Below are 21219 nucleotides of genomic sequence, written 5' to 3' on the forward strand. Positions count from 1 at the left end.
AGCAAATAAGTGGATGAAAAAATAAAAAATATTATGTCTTAAAATTGAAAATTGAACTGACCAACTGAAAACAAACGTAATAAAAGCAACATAAGACTTTTAAATACTAGCTATGGAATGATAAAGTGCTATTGATATAAAATAAGAATATTTTGTGCTGATTAAACACGTGATTACTAATTTGATATGACTAGAATATTTTGCACACCTCTATTACTGAATCAAGAAATAATAATAGATGGTTTAATAACAGTCAGAATATTATGCTGTTATAGAAGCACACAGTCCGCAATAGAATGCTAAACTACGGTTTTCTTCAAGTTTTTAAGCAACCTTTACAGCGTGCTGTTAACTCAGATATTTAAAATGAATACATAAAATAATCGAATATCCGTCTGATAATTTGAATTATTTATATTTTAAAAGTTCCTGTGGTGCATTATATTTAAATATCACTAGGACGTTGATAGCTTACTTAGAAAACTAGCACACCGTTACACTGGCATTAAAACTATATTTTATCTACGATTGTAGCAGGATTTCCGGAGTGCAGATAAATTTATTTTGCCTTCAGCGTTACTCAGAGCAGATCAAATGCGCAGGCTCCCCCCTTCGTAATTTATTTTTGCCTTAAATCCGCTCAAGTATGCGATATCGCGGGCAATCAATGTACAGCCCGAACGCAAATTAAACTTGCTGCATGAAGTTAATTATTGTGAATAGATGAAAATGATTCCACGCTATTGCTGGGTTATTTTCTTCGTCTGCTGGAGCATCGACCAGTCCATTCCGGTGGCCGCCAGGAATGTGGACGACGAGAATCCCATTGTGTTCCATGCTCCGATAGACTCTGAAGTCGAAGACTACTTTGGATTCAGTGTCGCTCTCGTTGCTGGAGACCCGAAGAAGCCTCGCAAATATCCACCATGGTGAGCTCCTAACCCTCTTACTTAATGCTTTTCGTATTTGTGGCCATTTTTTTAATTAGATTTTTGGGGATCAAATTTTGAAGGCGGTAAACGTCGATCTAAAAAAACTGCAAAGAAAAGTCTGCCATCTCCTCAGGAATTATTTTTCCTTGAAATCAAAACCAAATCATTTTCAGGTTTATAATGAATATTAATATTAATAATTTATAATAATAAAATTATTGTGTTTATATTTTCAATAAAATTAAGGCATCGTATTTTAATTTGAATTTCAAGAATGAAAATAAATTTATCGGAGTAAATTCATGACTGTACGTTACTACAGGAAAACATATTGATTAGAAAGCCACTAATCGGAAATTAAATCTAACGTAGCGTAAAAAATCAAAATCCCTATCAGGTTTTTGATCGGCGCGCCAAGAGCTTATCACGAAGGACTGACAAAAGGCGAAAGCTACCAGTGCAAACTATCACCTGACGCCCCGGATGATATATTAAGGCTCTCGTGCCAACATTTGCCTGTGTCGCTGACGTATCCATCTCTTGAGAACTCCACAACAATTCATTACAACAACAGCTTGTACGGTAGCTCGCAAGACGCTGTTGGTTTAAAACTGTACACCGTAAGGGTTTCAAAAAAAAAAAAAAAAAAAAAATAGGAACCGCATTCTATGATGAAAAAATATTTATTTCAGACTTGCAGCCCGCACCTGCAAACTTTAGATACGGCCAAGGTATCGCGTATGAATGGACTGTGTGTTGTCGGGTCGACGACTAAAGTGGATTCGTATTCAATTTTGGAGCCTCTTAGTAATAAAGGTATGCAAATTATACAGCTATACGGATACATTTTCCTTAAAACTATTCAAAAATTTTCATTACAAAGTGAGATTAGCCTGCAAATATCTCTAATATGCAATTTCAATAAATATTTATTTATCTATATAATTTAATATAAACATTTAACCGCAGTTCCTTCCCCAACATAATTTAGTTTTGCGTTAAAGATATTTCCCCATTTGCAATTTCTGATTACACAAGAATTTGTCAGATCGTGCTTTTGAATGGTCAACCAGGGGAGCCGCAATGAAAAACTTTGTCTTTGGCCAGTCCGGGTTCTCGGCAAGGATACTCAGCTCTAGTCAGGTATACTTTCTATTAGACATTATTTAACTTCCTTATTTAATCGGCAAGTTTAGGCCGGACTCCAACTCCTGATAGGAGCCCCCAATGTGCACGAAGGAAAAGGTCTGCGTGAACTGTTATCATGATACCTATCTCGGTTTTATATTGTATAAAATTAAAAATAGGCACTGTGGCGCGATACAGCCTTTTTAAGAATGTCAAGACCAATCAGTTCGAGGCAGGAAACCTGACAGTTCCTGGGGCTGGCAATATCAGCGATTATTCTAAAGGTCAACGACTTTATCTTGGTAAATATTTTGGGGTCGACAAACTTAATGATAAAAAATTACAATTTTGTAGGCTACTCCATCTCGTCAGGAAATTTGTTTTCAAAAAACAAAACTTGGTACGCGAGCGGTAGCCCAAATCACGAAGTCCGAGGAAGTGTGAGTAAAAAAATTGATCAAAAAGATTATTAATTTCTCAAGCGCACGCAGGTGTTGATTTTTGATATCCTGCCCAACAACACGATGACCAGGAAGCAAGTCTTGTTAGGGGTGCAATTGGGAGAGAGCTTTGGCTATTCGCTGGCGTCAGGAGACATTAGCGGGGACAAATTGGACGAGTTGATCGTTGGGGCTCCCTTCTTCACCACCAATGGTGGGCAGAATGAGGGACGGGTCGTCATCTTTTCTAAGAACAAGGCGAACTTGCTGACTCAGAAGTACGAGCTCAAAGGAACGACGGCGAAGGGGCTCTTCGGAACCACGGTTGCATTCCTTGGAGATTTGGACAAAGACAGATACGGAGGTATAATATTTCGGATTAATTTAAAAAACGAACAATTGACGATGTGGCTCAGATTTTGCTGTCGCCGCACCCTTTGAGGGCGGAGGAGTGATATACTTATTTTTCGCGTCGGCCGCTGGAGTGTCTTTTGGAAAGAAAATAGTGGGGACAAATTACGAACCGAGTATTTCACGGTTTGGTTTTTCCATTTCCAGAGGAGTAGACGTCGATCAAAACGGATTCTTAGGCATGTTGACGCACTTTGCTATTTCCTGGCAAAAATTAACCATATTTTTCTGATTAGATTTCGCAGTCGGTGCGTACAAATCTAGACACGTGGTGTTGTTCCGCACGCGGCCCGTCGTGAATTTGCATCATGAGTTTAAGTTGGTCGAGGATTTCTTGACCTATAATAGCACAAACTTTACTCTAAGTAGTTGCGTGCGATACAACGGTACAAGAGCACCCAAATCCCTTGGTATGCGAATTTCGCACCAAATGAGCGCGCTATAAATATTGCTATTTCAGATTTCGGTCTGAAATTGGAACTTCTGGGCACATCAGTGAGAAGGATATTCTACAAAACTGTTGAAAGTAGCGTGAGACTGATCGAAAACAACATAACGCTCGAGAGGAATAACACAAGCTGCACAAATTTTCAGTTTCGCTTTCGGGTAAGTGAAGCCGGAATTAAAATTAGAGCACAATTTGATTTTAAATTGAACACAGGAAAACATGACGGATTATGAGACTCCCTTTAAGGTTACCATTCAGTATTTATTACCACACAACGATGCCAAGTCCAACGTAAAGGACAAAGGTACGACTACCAATACAAAACCTTAAATACGTTTAAACCTAGATGTTTTTTAACTTTTAACAAACAGTTCTATAATAGTTATTATTCATTACGTTTCGTTTTCATAGTGACCACGCTTTCCCCTGTCCTGGCCAAACCATCTCTGCGAGAGGTTGACGTAACTTTCGCCTCTATGTGCAGCAAAGACAGCTGCATTGCCGACTTGCGATTGGATATGCGATTTTACCTCGCAAACACCGGGTATGAAGCTAGAAATTCGCTTACCTTCGTTCATACTAAAAACTATTCTCATATTCCTTCCAGAGCTGAAATAACGAGGTACGTGATCGGATCGGATGTATCGCTGCTCGTTCGAGTGACACTCACGAATCTTGGAATGCCCGCTCTGGGTTCGAAATTGCTACTCGCATATCCGCGCCAGCTGCAGCCCACGATCTTTGGCAGATGCCTCGACCAGGAAGAGGACCAAGCGACTAAAAGCGAGATTCAGTGCTCAGTGTTCACCCCGTTGCTTGCTGGCAAAACGGTAACATTTTACCCTAAAATTCTAGACAGTGTCGAATTGGTTATTCTCTGCAGGAGACCGTTGAGCTCCGGTTTAGTGGGGCTGAACTAGACGCGGAGAAAAAGCTCTTGGTCTCGGCTAGTGCGATTTCAAGAAGCACATTGACGAATTCATCCATTGTGATGCAAGAAAAGGAATTGAAGATTGAGTCAGAAGCGGCCCTCAGCGTTTCGGCGTAATATACGATGCGATTTGTCCAGTTCGTTTTAGTTAATTTTCTGTGCCCAGCTCTCCAACGGAGGAGCCAAGAAGATTTGATCTTTATGGAAATGCCCTGCAAACTTTGACGTACCAGTTCATCATAGAAAAGTATGGCGCGAGTCCGTTGCACGATGCGAAAATTATGATCACGTTTCCATATGCGATTAACAACAGGAAGAAATCAATTTTTGGATTTGACTGGACAGTGCTAGTAAGTCAAAGTTTGGTCTATCACGCGGATTCTTAAAATTTTAACTATTTATAAATTATGGAAGGTATAATTGGTTACATTGAATAATGAAAGAATGATGTGTTAGTCGTCATCTGGTGAGTGCGCTCCAGAAGAGGCCGAATCAACAGAGGACGAGGGAGACGTTTTAAATTTGGACCAAAGCGCGGAAAGCGACAGCTCTGAAGAACCTAACGAGGGTGACCACCGTCGCAGGAAAAGAGATGCGCAAAAACTGCAGAAAATTCTACCAGCGAACCGGACGCTTCTCTTGAATTGCTCGTCGCAATTATGGGAGTGCAAAAGCGTGACGTGCAAAGTGGGTAGTTTCCTCACACGCGCCGCTTACGTTACTGTCAATGCTACTATGTGGATCGACTTCTCTGCTTTAAGTATGTTCGAATTAAATATAAAATACCATGTATAGCTGAAAATATTGTTATATTGTTTGATTGAATAGAAAAAGTGCTGGGATCCAAAGACTTGGTTCAAATCGAAGCCGAAGCGTATGTTGAAGTACTGAAGCCAGTAAACGTTCAGAAGCCAAAGGAGCAGAGGTGACGTTGAATTAGTTAATCAACTATTTGGTTTACAATTCTTTCCACAGGCCGGATCAAGTGACAGTGACAGCGTCTTTCCAAAGGATCATGAAAAATCGGGACTATTTTCACGACCCATTCGTTTTAAGTCTGAGCACTGCTGTCGGCCTTTTCCTACTTCTGATGCTTGCACTTGGCTTGTCAAAGGTGCGTCTACAAGGAATAAAAAAATAAATCAGCTTCTTATTATGCTGTTTCCCAGGCTGGCTTTTTTAAACGGAACGACATACACGTTCTCCAGCAAAGATTGCGAATGCAGAGACCCGTGAGTAGCATTTCGCATTCGACCAATTCAACAAACTTACAGACATAATTTACGATTTATAGCCGATTGCCTCGCTCAAAGATCTTCAAATAATGTATGATAGATGTGATACTAGTGATAACGAATAAGAAATCCATGTTAAATAAAGATAAAGCAGCGTTCACTGAAAAGCCCGCTTTATTCATACCTTCTTAACAGATAATGTAGAATGGAAATTAGGGCACTTTCAGGTGTTCCACGACGAGTGCCTGCACCAATGCTCTCAAGCCAGATCAGTCTTCAAGGAAGAAGTACTGACCCGCCCGCTTCTGTTCTGTGTCCTGCAATAAAAGCAAATAAACAACGCTCGATTAAAAGTATGATCGGGTATTTTTAAAAAAGAATAAAAGAAAATAATTATGAAAGAAGGACAAAATTGGAGCTACTTGGAACGGCTAAGCTTACAATTTTTTTTTTAAATATTATCTTGAACAGTTCACGAGTGAAAAAATTACCCACATATTGAGCCATCTTGTAACAGTAAAAATCATCAAGATATATAGAAAACTGGCTTCAATATCATATTTTGAATCATTTCCTATGTTAAATCCCATAAGGATTTTTAACTTGAGTCGCTCTATAGTTCACGCCATACTCCATCAAATAAAAATTATACCCCTGTTGATATCTCTAACTCGTTTGATATCATATTACACGATTTCAATAATTACGCCAAAAAATAAAACGTTTAATCTGGAGTTTTTGGTTAAAAAGAAAATAACATAAATTACCTTCATGATTTAGGGAAACTTCAAAGATTTAAATGGCAAATTGGTCCACATGCACATGCTCAAGGGGACAAACATGTGATATTAATAAACAAATAAAATTGCGACTGACAATTCAAGAAACATTCATGAGATATAAGTAATTAGAGCCAAAATTATAGATGTTTTGGTTTGCCCTTTCATAGCAATTCACGACGACATAAGATAGAAAACATGAACACAAACCTTGACAGAGTTGAGCTTGTTGATCCTGGGTCGGTAGTTGTTGGGATCTCTGCGGAAGGTGATGCCGAGCAGCTCAAGGAAGCGATTCATGCCGTTGAGCAGGTTCTGCGGCGCGTGCGCTAGCGTCTCCACTGACGGAAGGCCCTCGAACACAATGACCCGGTCGGCAAGATAGGTGGCCATGATAAAATCGTGCTCGACCACGAATCCAGTCTTTTTCGCATGAAGAATGAACCGTTTGATCACTTTGGCGCAGACGAGACGCTGCTCAGAGTCGAGGTAGGCGGAAGGCTCGTCGATCAGGTAGACGTCGGCCGGCTTGCCAAGGCACAGCGCCATTGCCACTCGCTGCAACTCGCCTCCACTGAGGTTCTGCACGTCTTGGTCCATCACCTCTTCGATTTTCATCGGCTTCATCACGTCCGTGATGAACTGAAAGATACCACGAATTAATATTGAACATATTTTTTGACCTGAAACGCAATAATATTCACCTGAGGATGCACATATGCGTCCCTGATTTTATCGTGGAGAAGATTCCTCACTGGGCCAGTCGATTTAGGACTGATTGTTTGCGGTTTGTAGCTGATGTGCAGCTGAGGGATTTCCTTTGAGCCGTCATCAGGGTGCACCTTTCCAGCCAGCATCTTGATGAAGGTCGTCTTGCCTGTTCCGTTCTCACCAAGCAGAACGATGATTTCGGCGTCCGTGAACTGACCACCCTTCACTTCCATTTTGAAATCACCAAGGGTCTGGTGAGAAAATTTATTTTAAAAATGCAGATGGTATTTTTGATTTAAATTAACAAATTTAGTAATATGTTGCACACAAGTGTTCTGCGCAAATGAAACGAGGTTGAAGTAAAAATTACCTTGATCATGTCTGGATACTCATAATGGTTCAGCCTCTTGATTTCTTCTTCCGTCGCAGACTCGGACACTTTGAAAACAAGAGATTCGTCTCGGAACCGCAAATTCTCGGTGGGCACAAAACCGTCCAAGAAAATGTTGATACCTAATAACCAATGCATCAAACTAAGAATTTTCTGTTCATATTAAAATTAAAACGTACCTTCTCGAACGGAGAAAGGCATAGTGACCACTCCGTAGGCGCCAGGCATTCCATATAAACAGCAAATAAAGTCAGACAAGTAGTCCAGCACAGACAAGTCATGCTCTACCACAATAATGAACCTGTAACAAGAACGTAATAAGTAAGAGCACTTATGAAGCATCAAATATAACGAACTTGTCTTCTCTGAGCAGAGAGCGGATCGTTTGGGCAGCCTTCAGTCGCTGTTTCACGTCGAGGTAGCTAGAGGGCTCGTCGAACATGAAAATATCTCCGCTTTGAATGCACACCATGGCGCACGCGAAACGCTGCAGTTCTCCTCCTGACAATTCACCAACGTTTCTTGTCTTAATGTTGTGCAAATCTGAAATCAGAGTTTTTCATTACTGAGGCTGTAAACACTTACTTGTAAATTCAAAGTTTGTATAATCTCACTGCAAAAACGTATTCAGCACAAAATTAGCATTTACAATTGAACACATTAAATTTGCTTAAAGCAGAACACAAAAAGGTGTGTCTGAATGAGTTCATGCCAGAAATTAATATTCAAGTTTTTTCCTTTAAACCATTTTAACTCAAGCCTCTCAATTCTAGGTATTTCTCGTTTATTAAATATAAATTGTATTAATATAAATATCACATTTGCGGAACATTTTGATTATACGGCTCATTCTTATGATATGAAAAATTATTACAGATTAAAGTCATTGCAAATATCACTCCTCCCAAATATCTTGCTTGGATGCTGTAGCTTAAAATGATTTTGATAGACATAAAAAAATAGAATAACAATCAATCATACCAAGCATGTCTGAAATCTCCGCTTCATTATTGCGCTCATTCTTCTTGGTGAGCAGCTGCTGCACTTGTCCTTTGACCGCCTTTGGGATCTGGTCCACGTACTGTGGCTTGATCAGCGCCTTCAGGTCATCCTCAAGGATTTTAGTAAAATAGTTTTGCAGCTCAGAGCCGCGGAAGTGGCTGAGGATCTCGGTCCAGTCGGGCGGATCAGTAAAGCGGCCAAGGTTGGGCTTCAGCTTTCCAGCCAGGATCTTCAGCGCCGTTGACTTGCCAATGCCGTTGGTGCCGACCAACCCAAGTACCTCTCCAGGCCGCGGAATCGGCAGCCGATGCAGCTTGAAGCTGTTTTGCGAGTACCGGTGCGTCGTGTCTTTGTCCAGGTTGCTCGGCAGGTTGATGATGTTGATCGCCTCAAACGGGCATTTCTGAAAATTTAGTTTGATTTCAAAACTTTCTCTTCATTTAAAATTGCTCAGACTAAGTTTAAAATTGACCTGTTAGGCAAAAAACGCGCCCTTATTAGCAACGAAATTTTTTTAGTATTGCTTTTTTCATAATATTTAAAACATTTTCCAAATAATGTTTTTTAAAATTCAATCAATCATTACTCTTTATGAATATTTTAGAAACAAACAATTTATATTTTTGTAATGAAATATGTTGTTTTAATTTAAAAATATTACTTTCAATAATATTGTTGTAAAATTATAGGACAATATTAAGAAATATGTTATTAAATTATTCACTGCATATTAAAAATAAATTTAACCGAAATTTTCTAGGAACATAGAGCAATATTCAAGGAATCTAAATTGCTTTGACAGGGCGATCTTCTGTCCGATCAAAAAGTAAAGAAAAAAATTGGCGCCTTTTTTCCACCCCTTACCCACCAAATGAGCCCTTTTTGTTTTGAAATTTTAGATTCCATTCATACCTTAACGCAAATGCCGCATCCAATACACAATTCTTCAGAAATTGTGGCGATTTTGTCGTTGGGAGTGACCTCGATGCAGAGCTTTCCCATGCGTACGACGGGACAGCTCTTCTTGCATTCTTGTCTGCATCTCTTCGGCTTGCATTTGTCCGTGCTGACGATGGCAATACGGGTCAGCTTCTCCTTCTCCTCGGTCGCTTTCTGTCTCCGCGACATGGTGAACCTGTCGTGAAACACAGAGAAATGTAGTAGTTTTAAATGATGAATAATTGACAGTAACAAAACAATAAGAATATTATTTTCTAAGTCATGTTTGTGGCCGAAAAGCATATGTAAAACGAAAATATCCAACGAATGTGTCTGAGAAAGTGCTGTCCATATGGAGCTCCGGGGGTGAGAGGCCTAGAGGGGCGGGGAAGGGCGCTCTCCTGGCCACGCTACTACGAAAATGGCAATAACCTGACTCACCTGGAGATCCCCCGGCTGTTTCGGGGGCCGACAGAACGAGCAGGAACGAGTCCTCGGTGGAAATGTACACGTGAGACTCGCAGGAGCGGTTGGTGGGCTGGCCACCGGTGGTTATATGTTTTATCCAAAGGTGGCGCCTGCGAAAATGATTTGGAGCCAAATGGCGCTACTGCAGCATGCTGTGATGAATGAGTAAAGTGAGAATGTTTGTGATGTGATAAGGGTTTTCTACTAACATCGAACATTTAACCATTTTTCATTATTTTTTACCGTGTCATTACATATTTTAAATAAAATCAGACACAAATTCATTTAAAACCTATTTTGGTTAGGTTGTTTTGCAATATTAATTTGCCTCTAAAATATTTATTTTTGTTAAAACAACCAATGGAAGAGGAGGAACTTTGATTGAAACAGAGAAGGAACTTGACTATCATATAATATATTTTTATTTGAAAGACATGGAATGTTCAATAAATAATAATAGCAATATTTCATATTAAATAGTAGCTCCACTAAAATCACATAATAATCAAGCTTTTGCAAACACCATTTGTTCTGTGTGGTTAAAAATTATCGAAACAGTACAATGACATGATCATGCATATTGTATAGGTGTCATAGCAATTACTTCTTCTACAACACAATATTTGTGTTGAAAATTAGGCCATTTTACAGTATACAACGACGCACTAAATGTTAATTATTTGCTATTTTGGCATAATGATGACAGTCAACTTTTTGCCTACTGGCGAAATGCAATTATTTCAAAATCTTATGCTATCCCTCTGTTAGAATGTAAAGAACATAATAATAGTGCAATTATGCGTCGAGAAAGAGACAATCTCTTTAAATTAAATGATTTAAAAGGTGAATTTTAAATATCAGTTCCCTGATTACCAAAAAAGGATCTGAAACGTTATTCTATAATTTTGACGATTTTCTTGATTTTTTTCTGTTATCGCTCATTCTCACGTCCGGATCGTTTTACGTCATATCTAAAGTTTTTCCCAAGTAGCTGATGCAACTTTTGATTTAAACTGGAAACAGTGTGTTACTCTGAGAGGGCTAAATTTTTACACGTGACCGCTATTGCCACACGAATTAAATGTTTTTAAAGTTACAGTATGACACGAAACAATCATGGTCAATTATAAGGCCTCTACTGAAAGCATCAAACATTCCTGAACGAGGCAAAGTACCCTTTATGCATTTGGCGCAGTTTCTATTATTTCTTTCACACTACAGCAATAATTAGTTCGCAACTTTCTACAATACACCTAGTCTAAATCGTTTGAAAGACAACTGCTTGAGAAACACATGACGGCGCGACTTTGGAAGTTAAAAAAATACTCCTTCCTCGGCGAATAAAAAATGAAAGCACAATATATAGAGACTCGACAAAACAAAAGGTATGAATTTCAGTTGGCAAATCGCTGGAACGCTCTGCTCAGAACAAAGACTCGCGCGTTTGGGGTCCACAGGCGTATGTGTGTTGTCGGAGACGTCGCTCTTGTACTTGTCCGCCAGCACTGTTCACTAGAAGCTTGTGCGAAAAAAACATCTGGTAGGAGGCTGTGCCAGCGGCGGGTAAAACTGGCGAGAGCAGGGGCAGAGGGCGAAAGACAGTTTTAGTTTCACTTTATGCGGCGAGAAGGATGAATGACAGAGTCTAACGACGGTGGCGACGGGCAGCCCGGGAGGCCAGCAGGGACGAAGGCAGTGACCCGGGCCGCCGCCACTAGAACAGCACTGCCACCGAGACGCACACGACGGCGGCCATTGCCAGGATGCTCACCACGCTGACCAGCACGTAGCACAGACACCGCCGCTGCTGCAGACTCATTGCCTCGCCCTCGATGCTCACCTGCAGACAGATTTTACGAGTGAGCCAGGGTTGCGAATTCAAACGGGGTTTTCTCGAAAAGATACTTTAATGATGGTGAATTTGTTTTTCAATGGATTAATTCATAAAAAAAATAAATCGAATAATAGACTTATTTATTTGGCATAAATTTTTTTATCATAAGAACTCGACCTAAAATGACTAGTAAATTTATCTTTCATAACTCATATTTTTAGTTTGGTTTAGTTTAGTAATTTATTTGTATTCATACAACGGTATGAAAAATGAAGCTCTTCAATTCCTATCCGCGCATTCACAAATTAGTCAAAAACAAAACTTTTAAACAATAGAAAAAAGAAACATAGTGTGTATATTTCGAAATGTTTGTGTCGCAAGCAAGTGTGCATGACTTTAATCAAGAAACTCGTCATAATTATAAAAAAATGATAATCAACAGTTTTCAGCAATTTCTCAAACTCGTCATACTGCGGCTCACTCCGAGTCTGCACTGGAAGTCCATTGTACAAAAATGGAGCATGTAAATATAAAATTGGTAAACTCAAGTTGTTTTCAATTTATTTTAGAAATATTTTCCTAAGTTGTCAATGTTGAAATTTTTTTAAATAGAAGACCAGTATCTACCCTTCCAAAAATATGAAAATATAATACGTTGAATTGGTGTGAATTTCCCTTTGAAAAAAGTTGTTTCAGAGCAACAAAAAAATTATTTAATATTCGAAACAGGATTATTGATCTTAATCAGTCTGTCTCTTTTTCTTTTGATGAAGGGAGAAAAAAAATAAAGCCCTAATGGAAAGCCGAAACTTCTCGTGCGCAATTATGAAAAAGATGCTGTCGTGTTGCTAGCGGGATTGGTTCATGACGATATCTTATTTCTGTTAGCGATTAATCTTGATAACGTTACTTATTAAAAGAGTGGAGAAATAAATTTTTATAGAAGAACATGAAACCCTAATGAGCTAAATTCAGAGGGATGAGGGATGACTAAAGTGATTAAAATTTTCTCCTGTTGCGGTTCAATACGGTTTGAGAACCCTTTTGTTTATAGTTCATCGAGTTTCGGTTCGCCTTTCCATGCAATGCATTTTTTTAAGAACAAATATTGGTTTTTGGCTATAAACGGAAATAAGCAAAAGTACATAACTTTTGAAGTAGGATATAGGCAAGTTTAAATCTTGTCCTGCTGTCTCCACAACTTTAAAAAACTATTTAATTTTTCATCTGCGATGCTCATTTCGATAAGGATGTTAGGGGCTTAATAAACAAATTTTCCAATGAGCGCGAGAACGAGACTCCTGTGTGTAATGTGGTATCAAACTTAATATTCTGAGTGGCAATTGCAGCGCACGTAGAGCACTACTTGCTGCGGTTGGGCTGAACGTGCGTTTGCTCTTCGCAAAATTAAGGTCAGCGATGCGCTCCATGACGAAGCGTGCGAATATAATGGCTGGGAAATCGGCCTTTAAAGTAAAGCGGCGCCAATAAACTTTGCTTGCTCGCTTCGCTTCGCTGCAGACCTCCGTTGCAGATCCTTATATTTTGAAATTTTGCCGCACACATTAATTTTTAGCTCTTTGTGCATGCGAGTTGTGCGCGCACACAAGGCAGTTAATATAAAAAAGAGAAGGGTGGAGAGAGAATACGGCACTGGCATAATCGAGCTTCCTCGCTATACACGTTTACATGTAGGCTGATAACAAAGTTTAATAACTAATTACGCGCGCGTCCACTCCTCTGCTAGCTGACTCGCAAAGTACAAACGAGAGCCCTGCTGGATAATGTGTTGCACGCGCTAAAAGCAAAAATGTTCCGACGATGAAACGACGCGCCAGCCGGCAGGGAGAAAAGTGTATAATAACTGCATTATTTAGAAGGAAATGAATTTCAGAGCGATAACATTTTATGCCCTGTTGAGTTCATTATAAATGCTGTCTGTTGCGCGAGTGAAACGAAAGAAGACTCGTAAAACGTGCATTGCTGTGCACAGATTTTTAAGTTGTTTAAGTTAAACGCAAACAAAATGTAGTCGATAGGAGAAATCTACACGTGTTAGTGCAGACAAACAAAATTATGTATATTGTCCGCCTTATCTGTGCCCTTTAGTAACCACAATATTGTTAACCTTTTTGGTAGGACATGAGCGCATCGAATGAAACTGCTGGCCCCGTTTGTAAGTGTTGAAGTGCGCGAAAACTGTTTTCAGGTTCAAAGTTACCGCCTGTGGAACAAACTCCCACCGAATTTGTGTCTCAACGAAATAAAAAAATTCAAAGCATCGAGGATGAAGCCTGGTTTCATTTATTTTCAATATGAATTCATTTTGTCTGGATATGGTAATGTATGGGGCAAAATAGCCCTGCAGAACCACAATAAAGATTTCTTTGAAATTAGACGTAGTTCATTCTGAGTTCATTTAAGAGATAAAAAAACCTTTTTCAGTTTTTAACGTTCAGTATAACCCCCTTAGGCACAGCGTGCAAACGAATTCTTGTCTCAAGCAGAAATGGAAGAGCAATTTTTCGACTCTTAACTGTACAACGTTTAATTGGTTAATTTTTAGATGTCGCAGCCAGCCGCGCCTGCCGGCAAATTAAGGGTCACACCGGTGAAAAGGGCCAAAAATTAAAGAGTGCAGGAGAAAAAAAATATCCTCCGGCGCTTCTGGCCGTTAAGCAATATCAAACATCTCGCGTATAAAATATTGTCAGCCACTATCTGCCGGTGAAAATAGCCAGCCGCCGGGTAAAAAATTCGGCTAAGTCGGTCCCGCCATCCGCTGCCTTAAATCTCGCAACTGAGACCTCTATTAATTTTGCTTCAGATGAAAATAAATTTTTCAAACAGATAGATGATTTATTTAAATTTTCGTATTTCTTTTCTCTTGTCTCGTTTGACAGTGTCGTAAATGCTACGCTTTTTTAGTTAAGTAGCTGGACTCTGATAAAAATATCGAGGGTAGAATTCCTCTAGTTATCATAACTCCCGCTTTTTACTCAACTGACTGTATTTCTGTATTTATAGCAATCTAGGGGGCACAGTTGTTCTGTAGAGCAATAATAATTACCTTTAAATTGAACTGAATACGAAGCATAGTAAGTGCCAGTGGTCCATGTTCTTCAGTTTGTAAAAAGAGTGAACTATCCCTAAATTCAGCTGAGGAATTTTGTTCGTGAAAAGGATAAGTCCGAAAAGTCCGTTTTCACTTGCTCTTAACACAGATAAAAAGCCTCTTCGATTTTAGGGCCTCTTGAGGTTTTGCCTGCAACATGAACGTGGAGGACCATAAGAGGAAAGAGGGAGAAAGATCGGCTCCGAATGTGCAGCATGAAAGTGGCGGGGCGCGGGTGGATTGGAGTCGATGCGGGGAAACTTTTTTAAATAACACTTGCTGGTGCTGCAACTTTTGATTGCCATACACTCGCTGGCAAACTTTTCTCGTCTAAATTTTCCGCAGCTATTGACTGACGGCTCTTTTTGTTTCCCACTCTCGCGCGTTATTGATTCGCGCGCACGTTATCTGTGCGAAATGGCGACGTTGGTTTCCCTGCCCGTTTCCCACGCGCGGAGCATTGAGAATCGGTATTGTTTGTACCTGACACTCGTCTTCCGCCGATTGCTCCTTGTTTTCCGAGCCCTCTTTAGTCTTGCCGTTGTTCTGCGCGGCGGCTGCTGCTGCGTTCTGCTGCTCCATGTGCTGTTGCCACTCTTTCATGTCGATGACGCTGTTATCGCAGTCTCTTTGGAACTCGGGTACCACTTCGCGCAAATCTACAATTTCCCTGAAACAATAATGTGTAAAAGAGTACAGAGTGAGTGCTTTTCAAAGAAAAATCCAAAGGATTTCAATATTAATTATGTTACATTTATTCAGTTTGCTCCGACTATTTTAATTCTTAAATGTTCATATACCTTTGACGAGGAATTTATCAAAACAACGCGAGCATCAGTTAAATTTGAAAATGTAATGTAAAATGTGGTCGACTTATGTAGATTGGTATCTAAAATGCTTAAATAAATTATTCGGTTTTGCACGCACGAGAGTTAGAACGTTTGAACAAAATTTTAGTTGCTTTAGTTGATGAGGTTGCTTTGATGAGTTAGAAATAATTTTGTCCAGCTTCTAAATTTAAACATTTTAAAAAAGGACGACTAACAATAGACCTGGAAGATAAAAAATATTATAACATGTGTGTATGCTAACTTTTTTTGCTCATTTGTCATTGAACTCTTGTTTAGAAAAATCATTTTTGTTCCAATACTATGCCATACTGATCAGTTTAATATTGTGTATAAAAAATCGATAGTTTGATGAATTGAAACAGAAGAGCAACAAGTCCCGTCCTCCGCATCGGATCAACTGCAAAGCCGGTATTCTGCTTCCAATTATTCTGGCATGATACGCACTCATCAAAAAGTTCCCCACAGAGGATTATTCTCGTCGGCGTCCACAATTTTCAGCGCGCAGCTGTCATCACCATAACAGGTCGGGCCGGCAAAAACGATGCTGCAACCTGCCCAACGTATGTGTCGTGCGTGGTGTATAGTTTTTCAACTGGCAGGCGCTTTATTGTAACTAATGATGATGCAGCTAGCAGGTTTCTACTACGTATTGGTTTTTCTACAAAAGCCTATAGTTTTATATTTAGTTTTACTCACTTTTGAAGCTGGTTGAGCTCGGCTGTCTCCAAGGCCACTTTGTCCCCCTCCATTGGGTCCCCCGGCGGCCGAAATCCGCCCATTGCGGCCACGGCGGCCACTGTCGCCACTGGTTTGTGGTGCAGCACGGCGCAGATGCCGCCAAACTCGTGCAGGCCGGTGTTGATGAGCGTGGCGTGCGTTCCACTCAGTGAAAAAAGCCGCAGCAGACTCAGCGAACGCTGCATATCTCCCTCTGCAGCAATTTCAATTAAAGACTAAAGTTCTCGTACATCAAAACAATTTCTTGTTGATCAAATGCCCGTGATTGAGCAATGCGGATGCTAATTAATTAATTAATCAATTGATTATGAGGTGGGTGTCAATTTAACTAATTGAATTCGTAATTGGTGTGCTTTTCTGATATGATCTATTGATCTTTGCGCTCCAAAAATTATAATATTGAAATTAATTAAATCGAAAACCCGATGGCATTCCTACAGTCTTCAATTTTTTTAAATTTAGTATTAAAAATCGAATTTGCTTTGGGTATTGCTTGATGCCAATGGAAAAAAAGAGCACAGATTTTTTTAGCACGCGCTTTAATTAAGTTAAATAAAATCAATGTTCATTTTTTACTGAATCCTGAACCTACTACTGACAATTTTTCAATACCAAAACCCTAGTTTGGCAACAGGTGAAACCATTAATAAATATAATGTTGTACGCTAAAAAAGTTTACCTAAAATGCAGACACAACAGCAGTAGAGGTACCATAGTCTCTCAATCTCCGCTTTGTCACGCTCGTTCAATTTTTGGCTGAAACATGACACACAATTGAAAAGTTTTATATAAAGTTGGTACAGCATTACTGCAAAGAAATTTGAAAACTAAATCACAACTCTTCATGCCGAGGCTTTTGTCAAATTCTAGAGATATAGTCTGTCGCTTTCAAATTAATCTTTAACAGATATTCATCGCTCACAGCCCTAGGGATGTACTGAGCAGAGATTCAAGAGAAAAGTATAAAAAAATTTAAAACAGAAAATAAATAAATAATGCATGCACACGCAGGTAATTTAAATTTTCCAACTCATTTTCGGATTTTTACTAGCTGTTGTTGAACATCTTTTCCACAACTTTCTCATGTTCTTCTAGCAAAATGATTTCTCTGCGAGAAGTTTCCTACTGTTTCTGTTGAGAAAAAAATCCTAAAGTAAAACATTTACAAGGCGGGAAAGAGTGGCTTAACCAGCCCGTTGGCTCGCATTAACCAGCCCGTTGGCTCGCATTAACCAGCCCGTTGGCTCGCATTGTTAAGGCACTCTCAGGAGTGTCAAAGCAATGTGAGGTATTTGAGCAGTTCGGAGATCTAATACTGGCTACCCAATGTCAGAGATGGCAAAAAGTGGTTAGTTTAGTGACTCGAATTGCTCAAATTGCTCGACGGGCTGGGAGGCGCACCGGCGCCGACTCGCTACTTGCTGGTTTGCACCTTTCCAGCATGCGTGATTTGGCTTCACGGGACAAATGTCTAGCGTTTCAATGCAGTCCTCGGTGCAGAGGCAAGTGGCCCTTCAGTGGGCTGGGTCCCTGTGCGGCCTGGTGCGCCCATGTTATCCGTTCGCGGTGTTATTGGGACCCGGGTTTCAGCATTCGTGCTAGTGCAGTGCGCGCCCTTCCCGGTCCTCGGACGGACAAGGATAAAAAGAGCAAAAAAAAGCAAAAAAAAAAAAAAAAAAAAAAACACTTATTTATTCATGGGGAAGGCTTGCACCGCATAGTTGTGAGAAGAAATTATAAACAACTTCATGAGTTTGTGGTGCGGGGGTGTGCATGGCAAAAAGCAGCGTGCACGGGAAGCGTAATGCAACAATAAAAATTCCGGGCACGCGAAAATTCCACACACCAAGCGGCGCATACCGAAGGAGTATTGATTTTCCATCAGGAAGAAAGTGAGGCGAGCCAGAGAGCACTATACTTCTTTATTTGATATGAAAAGTGCGGCCGAGAATCGGGTTTCCAGCGCACACAGCGGACTCTACACGCGACAACAGCTTCCGGTCCCGAATTTTGCCGCTGCAAGCCCACTTCGTTTCCGTCTTTTCCCCATTATTTTCCGCTCGCTCGGCTAATCCGAATGGCAGGATGGATTTGCGGCGAACCAACAACATCAGCTACCCCGCTTTTTATTTACGTCGACGTCACGTTGCCGCACGGGGTGGCCGTAAAAATGATATACGCACCTGCCCAGGACGGTTAAATTGGTTGTTGTCCTCCAAATAACGTGTGCTCCTCCGATACAACAACGAAATCCACAGAGACAAAGGTGTACTGAAGGAAGGGAATTCTGCTAACCGAAATTTTAAACAAAATGATATTTTTGGGAGCAGCAGATTACTTTAAAAATATCAGCAAAATAGATTAAATAATTCGCCCACAGGAAATATAATGAAAAATATTCTCGCTGGATTGATTATTTAGGATGGGAGGAAATTTTATCTTAAACGTTCTCCTACGGTCCAGCCCAGCTGATAACACATCTGATATGAACCTTGAGATCATCTTGAGATTCTGATTTGAGAAATGGCATCTCAAACCGACCTGTAGAACAAAACCAACCACTTCACAACAAAATACTAACCATGTATTTATTTCAAAAAAAAAAGATAATTCCAACTGTAAGTTGGAATTTAACTTCTAAATAGGAATTTCAATTTCAATGTATTTGTCTTTTAGCATAGTAGTACATTCAGGGGATGATCTTCTCACAATGCACACTATCTGATTGCAAACAATGTCCCAAAATAAAAAAAAATAAAAAAACAAACCAGAATAATAACATCATTGGTGATGTACAATGGTATGAAATTCATGCGCCGTATAAAATGTATGCTTGTACAAAAAAAGCTTTCAACGAAGGAATTAAACGAAAAGGTAAATAAAACACAGCCATTTACTTTTTATGTCACATGCAAAAACCACATAATCTCTATCATTGATTTCCCAATATCACTTTTATGAAATTTCGCAACGTAAAGAGAGTTGAAATTCATTGCTTGCTTTTTTAATAAATGCTGATGTAAAATTAGAGTAAAGAAATATGTAAACACTCTCATTTTAACTCATGTTCAATTCTAGCTAATGAATTAGGGTTGCAGCCAAAACCAGTTAAGTAGGACGTTTCTGAAAAAATACAGAAGAAGAAGAAACAGCCCTACATGCACCTAGGAAGTTGCATTAAATTTCAACAACTGAAAAAAATACTTAAATATTAGAGTATCAAATATTAACAACCATTTTGACTGAAAATCGGACTGAATTGGTTAGCTTACTGGCGAAAATACTGACTAATTCCAAGATCTTATAAATTTGTAAAAAAAAATGTACAAATTGTATCAATCTAATTTTTTTAGGGTTAGGTGGTTTTATAATATTGTATGCTTCGAGTCCAATCAACCCTTACTGAATTGAAGAATGTGAACTTATCTACCGTCCACGGGTAAATTTATCTCTAGATTTGTGTTTGTTCAAGAACTTGTGCACACTTTAAAAATTTTCATCAAATATTTTTCTTCGGATATTGAACCGATTTTCCCCGCTATTTTTTATTTGGTGTCTTTGGGTTCTGCCTTGCTGATCCATTAGAAAAAATGATCTAAAAATAACAGTCAGTGTTTGCGGAGTTGCCCGTGGCGGAAAAGAGTGGGAGCTTAGGTAATCAAACCGGCTTCCCTCCACCTCTGCTTACGAACATTTTTAATTAGTTTAAAATTTTTATTTGTCTTCCACAAGGGATGCCGCTTTTCAAACAACATTGAATCCACATGAGAGTTCTTTAATTAAACCTAAGCAATCAATCTCTTGTTCAAGAAAGGAAATCATTCGTCCTCGTAGTGGCTGTGATTGTTAAAATAAAAAAGGGAGAAGGAAAGTTATTTTCTCCGTCAAATTTTCTAATGACACGATTAAAATAAAGTCGTTTGACCAGTGATGAAACGCAGTGAAATTGGCTAGGCCGATTGCACTTGGGGCGAAAGTTGCGTGTGTGCGTGTGTGTGTGTGTGTGTGTCAGAGATGGTAATCAAAAACTTGTTGGCGAATTGCTCAAGGGCTCAGGAGCACGCGAGACTCCATTTATCTGGCGGCGCAACTTGCTCTCGTTCTCGTATCCACAGGGCTGGTTCACTTGCAAAAGGAGAGACCTGCACCCATTCGGCCGACTTTAAATATTTGTTTTCGCGAAATTGGATCGCGCCATTCGTCGCAACTGCGAAGAGAGAAACGTCGCGCCGCGAGTCGCGCAAGACGCGCACTCTCGAGCAAAGAGCAAACTAGATGGGCCGTTCGGATTGAGGCGGCAGATAACGAAAGTCGTAAATCTGCTGCTGCCAACGAACGCATCGACAGCAACTGGGTCAACTTTTTGCTCGATGGAGGGTTGACGGGGGTGCACAACGAGATGACTGACGGGCTGAATGGCAAAGAAGCAGCCGAGCATAAAAAGAGCGCTATTTTTCAGCGCACGCCGCCGCTTCTTTTCTTTCTGGCCGCACGCGCGCGCGCCACGCAAAAATTCGACTGGTGCGCACCAAAATGGAATTGGCTTTGCTGACGACGCTATCCCTTGAATAAATTTCCCACTGCCATTTTTGCCTCACTCTTCGGGACGAAACTGCAGAAAAATGTCTCGCGCGTCGCGTGAAAGGCGTCACTTCGACCGGAATAAATTACGAGACGCAGGCCAATCTGGGGAGAGTGCAGAGTGCCGACCCCTAATTAATTTACGCTACTTTCCACTGAGCTTAATCTAGTTTCAAAACGCACCCTTCGCACAGCCGCTTTGGCGTGGTGAAAGAGAGGACAGCAAAGCAGCAGAGTGCTGCTCTTGTTGTTCCCATTACGCGCCTCTGAGTAGAGGAGAGAGCG

At 40.1% G+C, this 21219-nt stretch overlaps 4 protein-coding genes across 5 annotated transcripts in view; 2 read left to right on the forward strand and 2 right to left on the reverse strand.

Moving 5' to 3' along the window:
- Positions 1–21219, forward strand: part of zda (zonda) — a 117536-nt gene that overhangs the window by 63185 nt on the left and 33132 nt on the right. The window lies entirely within an intron of this gene.
- LOC135936411 (integrin alpha-4-like) lies at positions 405–5692 on the forward strand. The gene is made up of 21 exons (XM_065479210.1): positions 405–929; positions 1330–1552; positions 1625–1748; positions 1981–2075; positions 2129–2177; positions 2240–2362; positions 2415–2500; positions 2552–2864; positions 2917–3090; positions 3148–3321; positions 3372–3517; positions 3573–3663; positions 3771–3903; positions 3967–4189; positions 4243–4403; positions 4457–4640; positions 4747–5050; positions 5119–5215; positions 5266–5404; positions 5460–5522; positions 5585–5692. The coding sequence occupies exons 1-21, from the start codon at positions 724–726 to the stop codon at positions 5648–5650; spliced, it is 3174 nt and encodes a 1057-aa protein (XP_065335282.1). The 5' UTR covers positions 405–723; the 3' UTR covers positions 5651–5692.
- pix (ATP-binding cassette sub-family E member 1 pix) lies at positions 5682–9921 on the reverse strand. Its single transcript, XM_065479216.1, has 9 exons — positions 9789–9921; positions 9321–9543; positions 8388–8811; positions 7763–7949; positions 7586–7707; positions 7386–7528; positions 7009–7266; positions 6515–6946; positions 5682–5842 (listed from the first exon to the last, which is right to left on the reverse strand). Exons 2-9 carry the CDS (start codon positions 9534–9536, stop codon positions 5795–5797), a joined length of 1830 nt encoding a protein of 609 aa, XP_065335288.1. The 5' UTR covers positions 9537–9543; positions 9789–9921; the 3' UTR covers positions 5682–5794.
- LOC135936427 (regulator of G-protein signaling 9-binding protein-like) overlaps positions 10221–21219 on the reverse strand; it is a 35868-nt gene continuing 24869 nt past the window's right edge. The window contains exons 4-8 of one of the 2 annotated variants that reach the window (XR_010574332.1): positions 17033–17109; positions 16312–16546; positions 15248–15434; positions 14720–14914; positions 11550–11655 (exon numbers count right to left, since the gene is read on the reverse strand). Coding sequence is in view for 1 of the 2 variants with exons in the window: in XM_065479232.1 (XP_065335304.1) it covers positions 11530–11655; positions 15248–15434; positions 16312–16546; positions 17033–17109 (625 nt within the window). In the remaining variant the exon portion in view is untranslated. Of the gene's footprint in view, positions 11656–14719; positions 14915–15247; positions 15435–16311; positions 16547–17032; positions 17110–21219 lie in introns of both variants that reach the window. The other variant, XM_065479232.1, reaches the window with a different exon arrangement.

This window comes from Cloeon dipterum, chromosome 2 (assembly GCF_949628265.1).
Source record: "Cloeon dipterum chromosome 2, ieCloDipt1.1, whole genome shotgun sequence".
NCBI classification, from domain to species: domain Eukaryota; kingdom Metazoa; phylum Arthropoda; class Insecta; order Ephemeroptera; family Baetidae; genus Cloeon; species Cloeon dipterum.

Bases quoted from the DNA above. Each gene is read 5' to 3' on its own strand.
- LOC135936411 (XM_065479210.1), top strand. From the start codon at position 724: ATGAAAATGATTCCACGCTATTGCTGGGTTATTTTCTTCGTCTGCTGG. The intron at 4,404-4,456 runs GTAATATACGAT...TTCTGTGCCCAG, and splicing joins GCGGCCCTCAGCGTTTCGGC to CTCTCCAACGGAGGAGCCAA. The intron at 4,641-4,746 runs GTAAGTCAAAGT...ATGATGTGTTAG, and splicing joins GATTTGACTGGACAGTGCTA to TCGTCATCTGGTGAGTGCGC.
- pix (XM_065479216.1), bottom strand. From the start codon at position 9,536: ATGTCGCGGAGACAGAAAGCGACCGAGGAGAAGGAGAAGCTGACCCGT. The intron at 8,812-9,320 runs GTATGAATGGAA...CTAAATTTTCAG, and splicing joins GATGCGGCATTTGCGTTAAG to AAATGCCCGTTTGAGGCGAT. The intron at 7,708-7,762 runs GTTCGTTATATT...TTCTTGTTACAG, and splicing joins TCTCTGCTCAGAGAAGACAA to GTTCATTATTGTGGTAGAGC.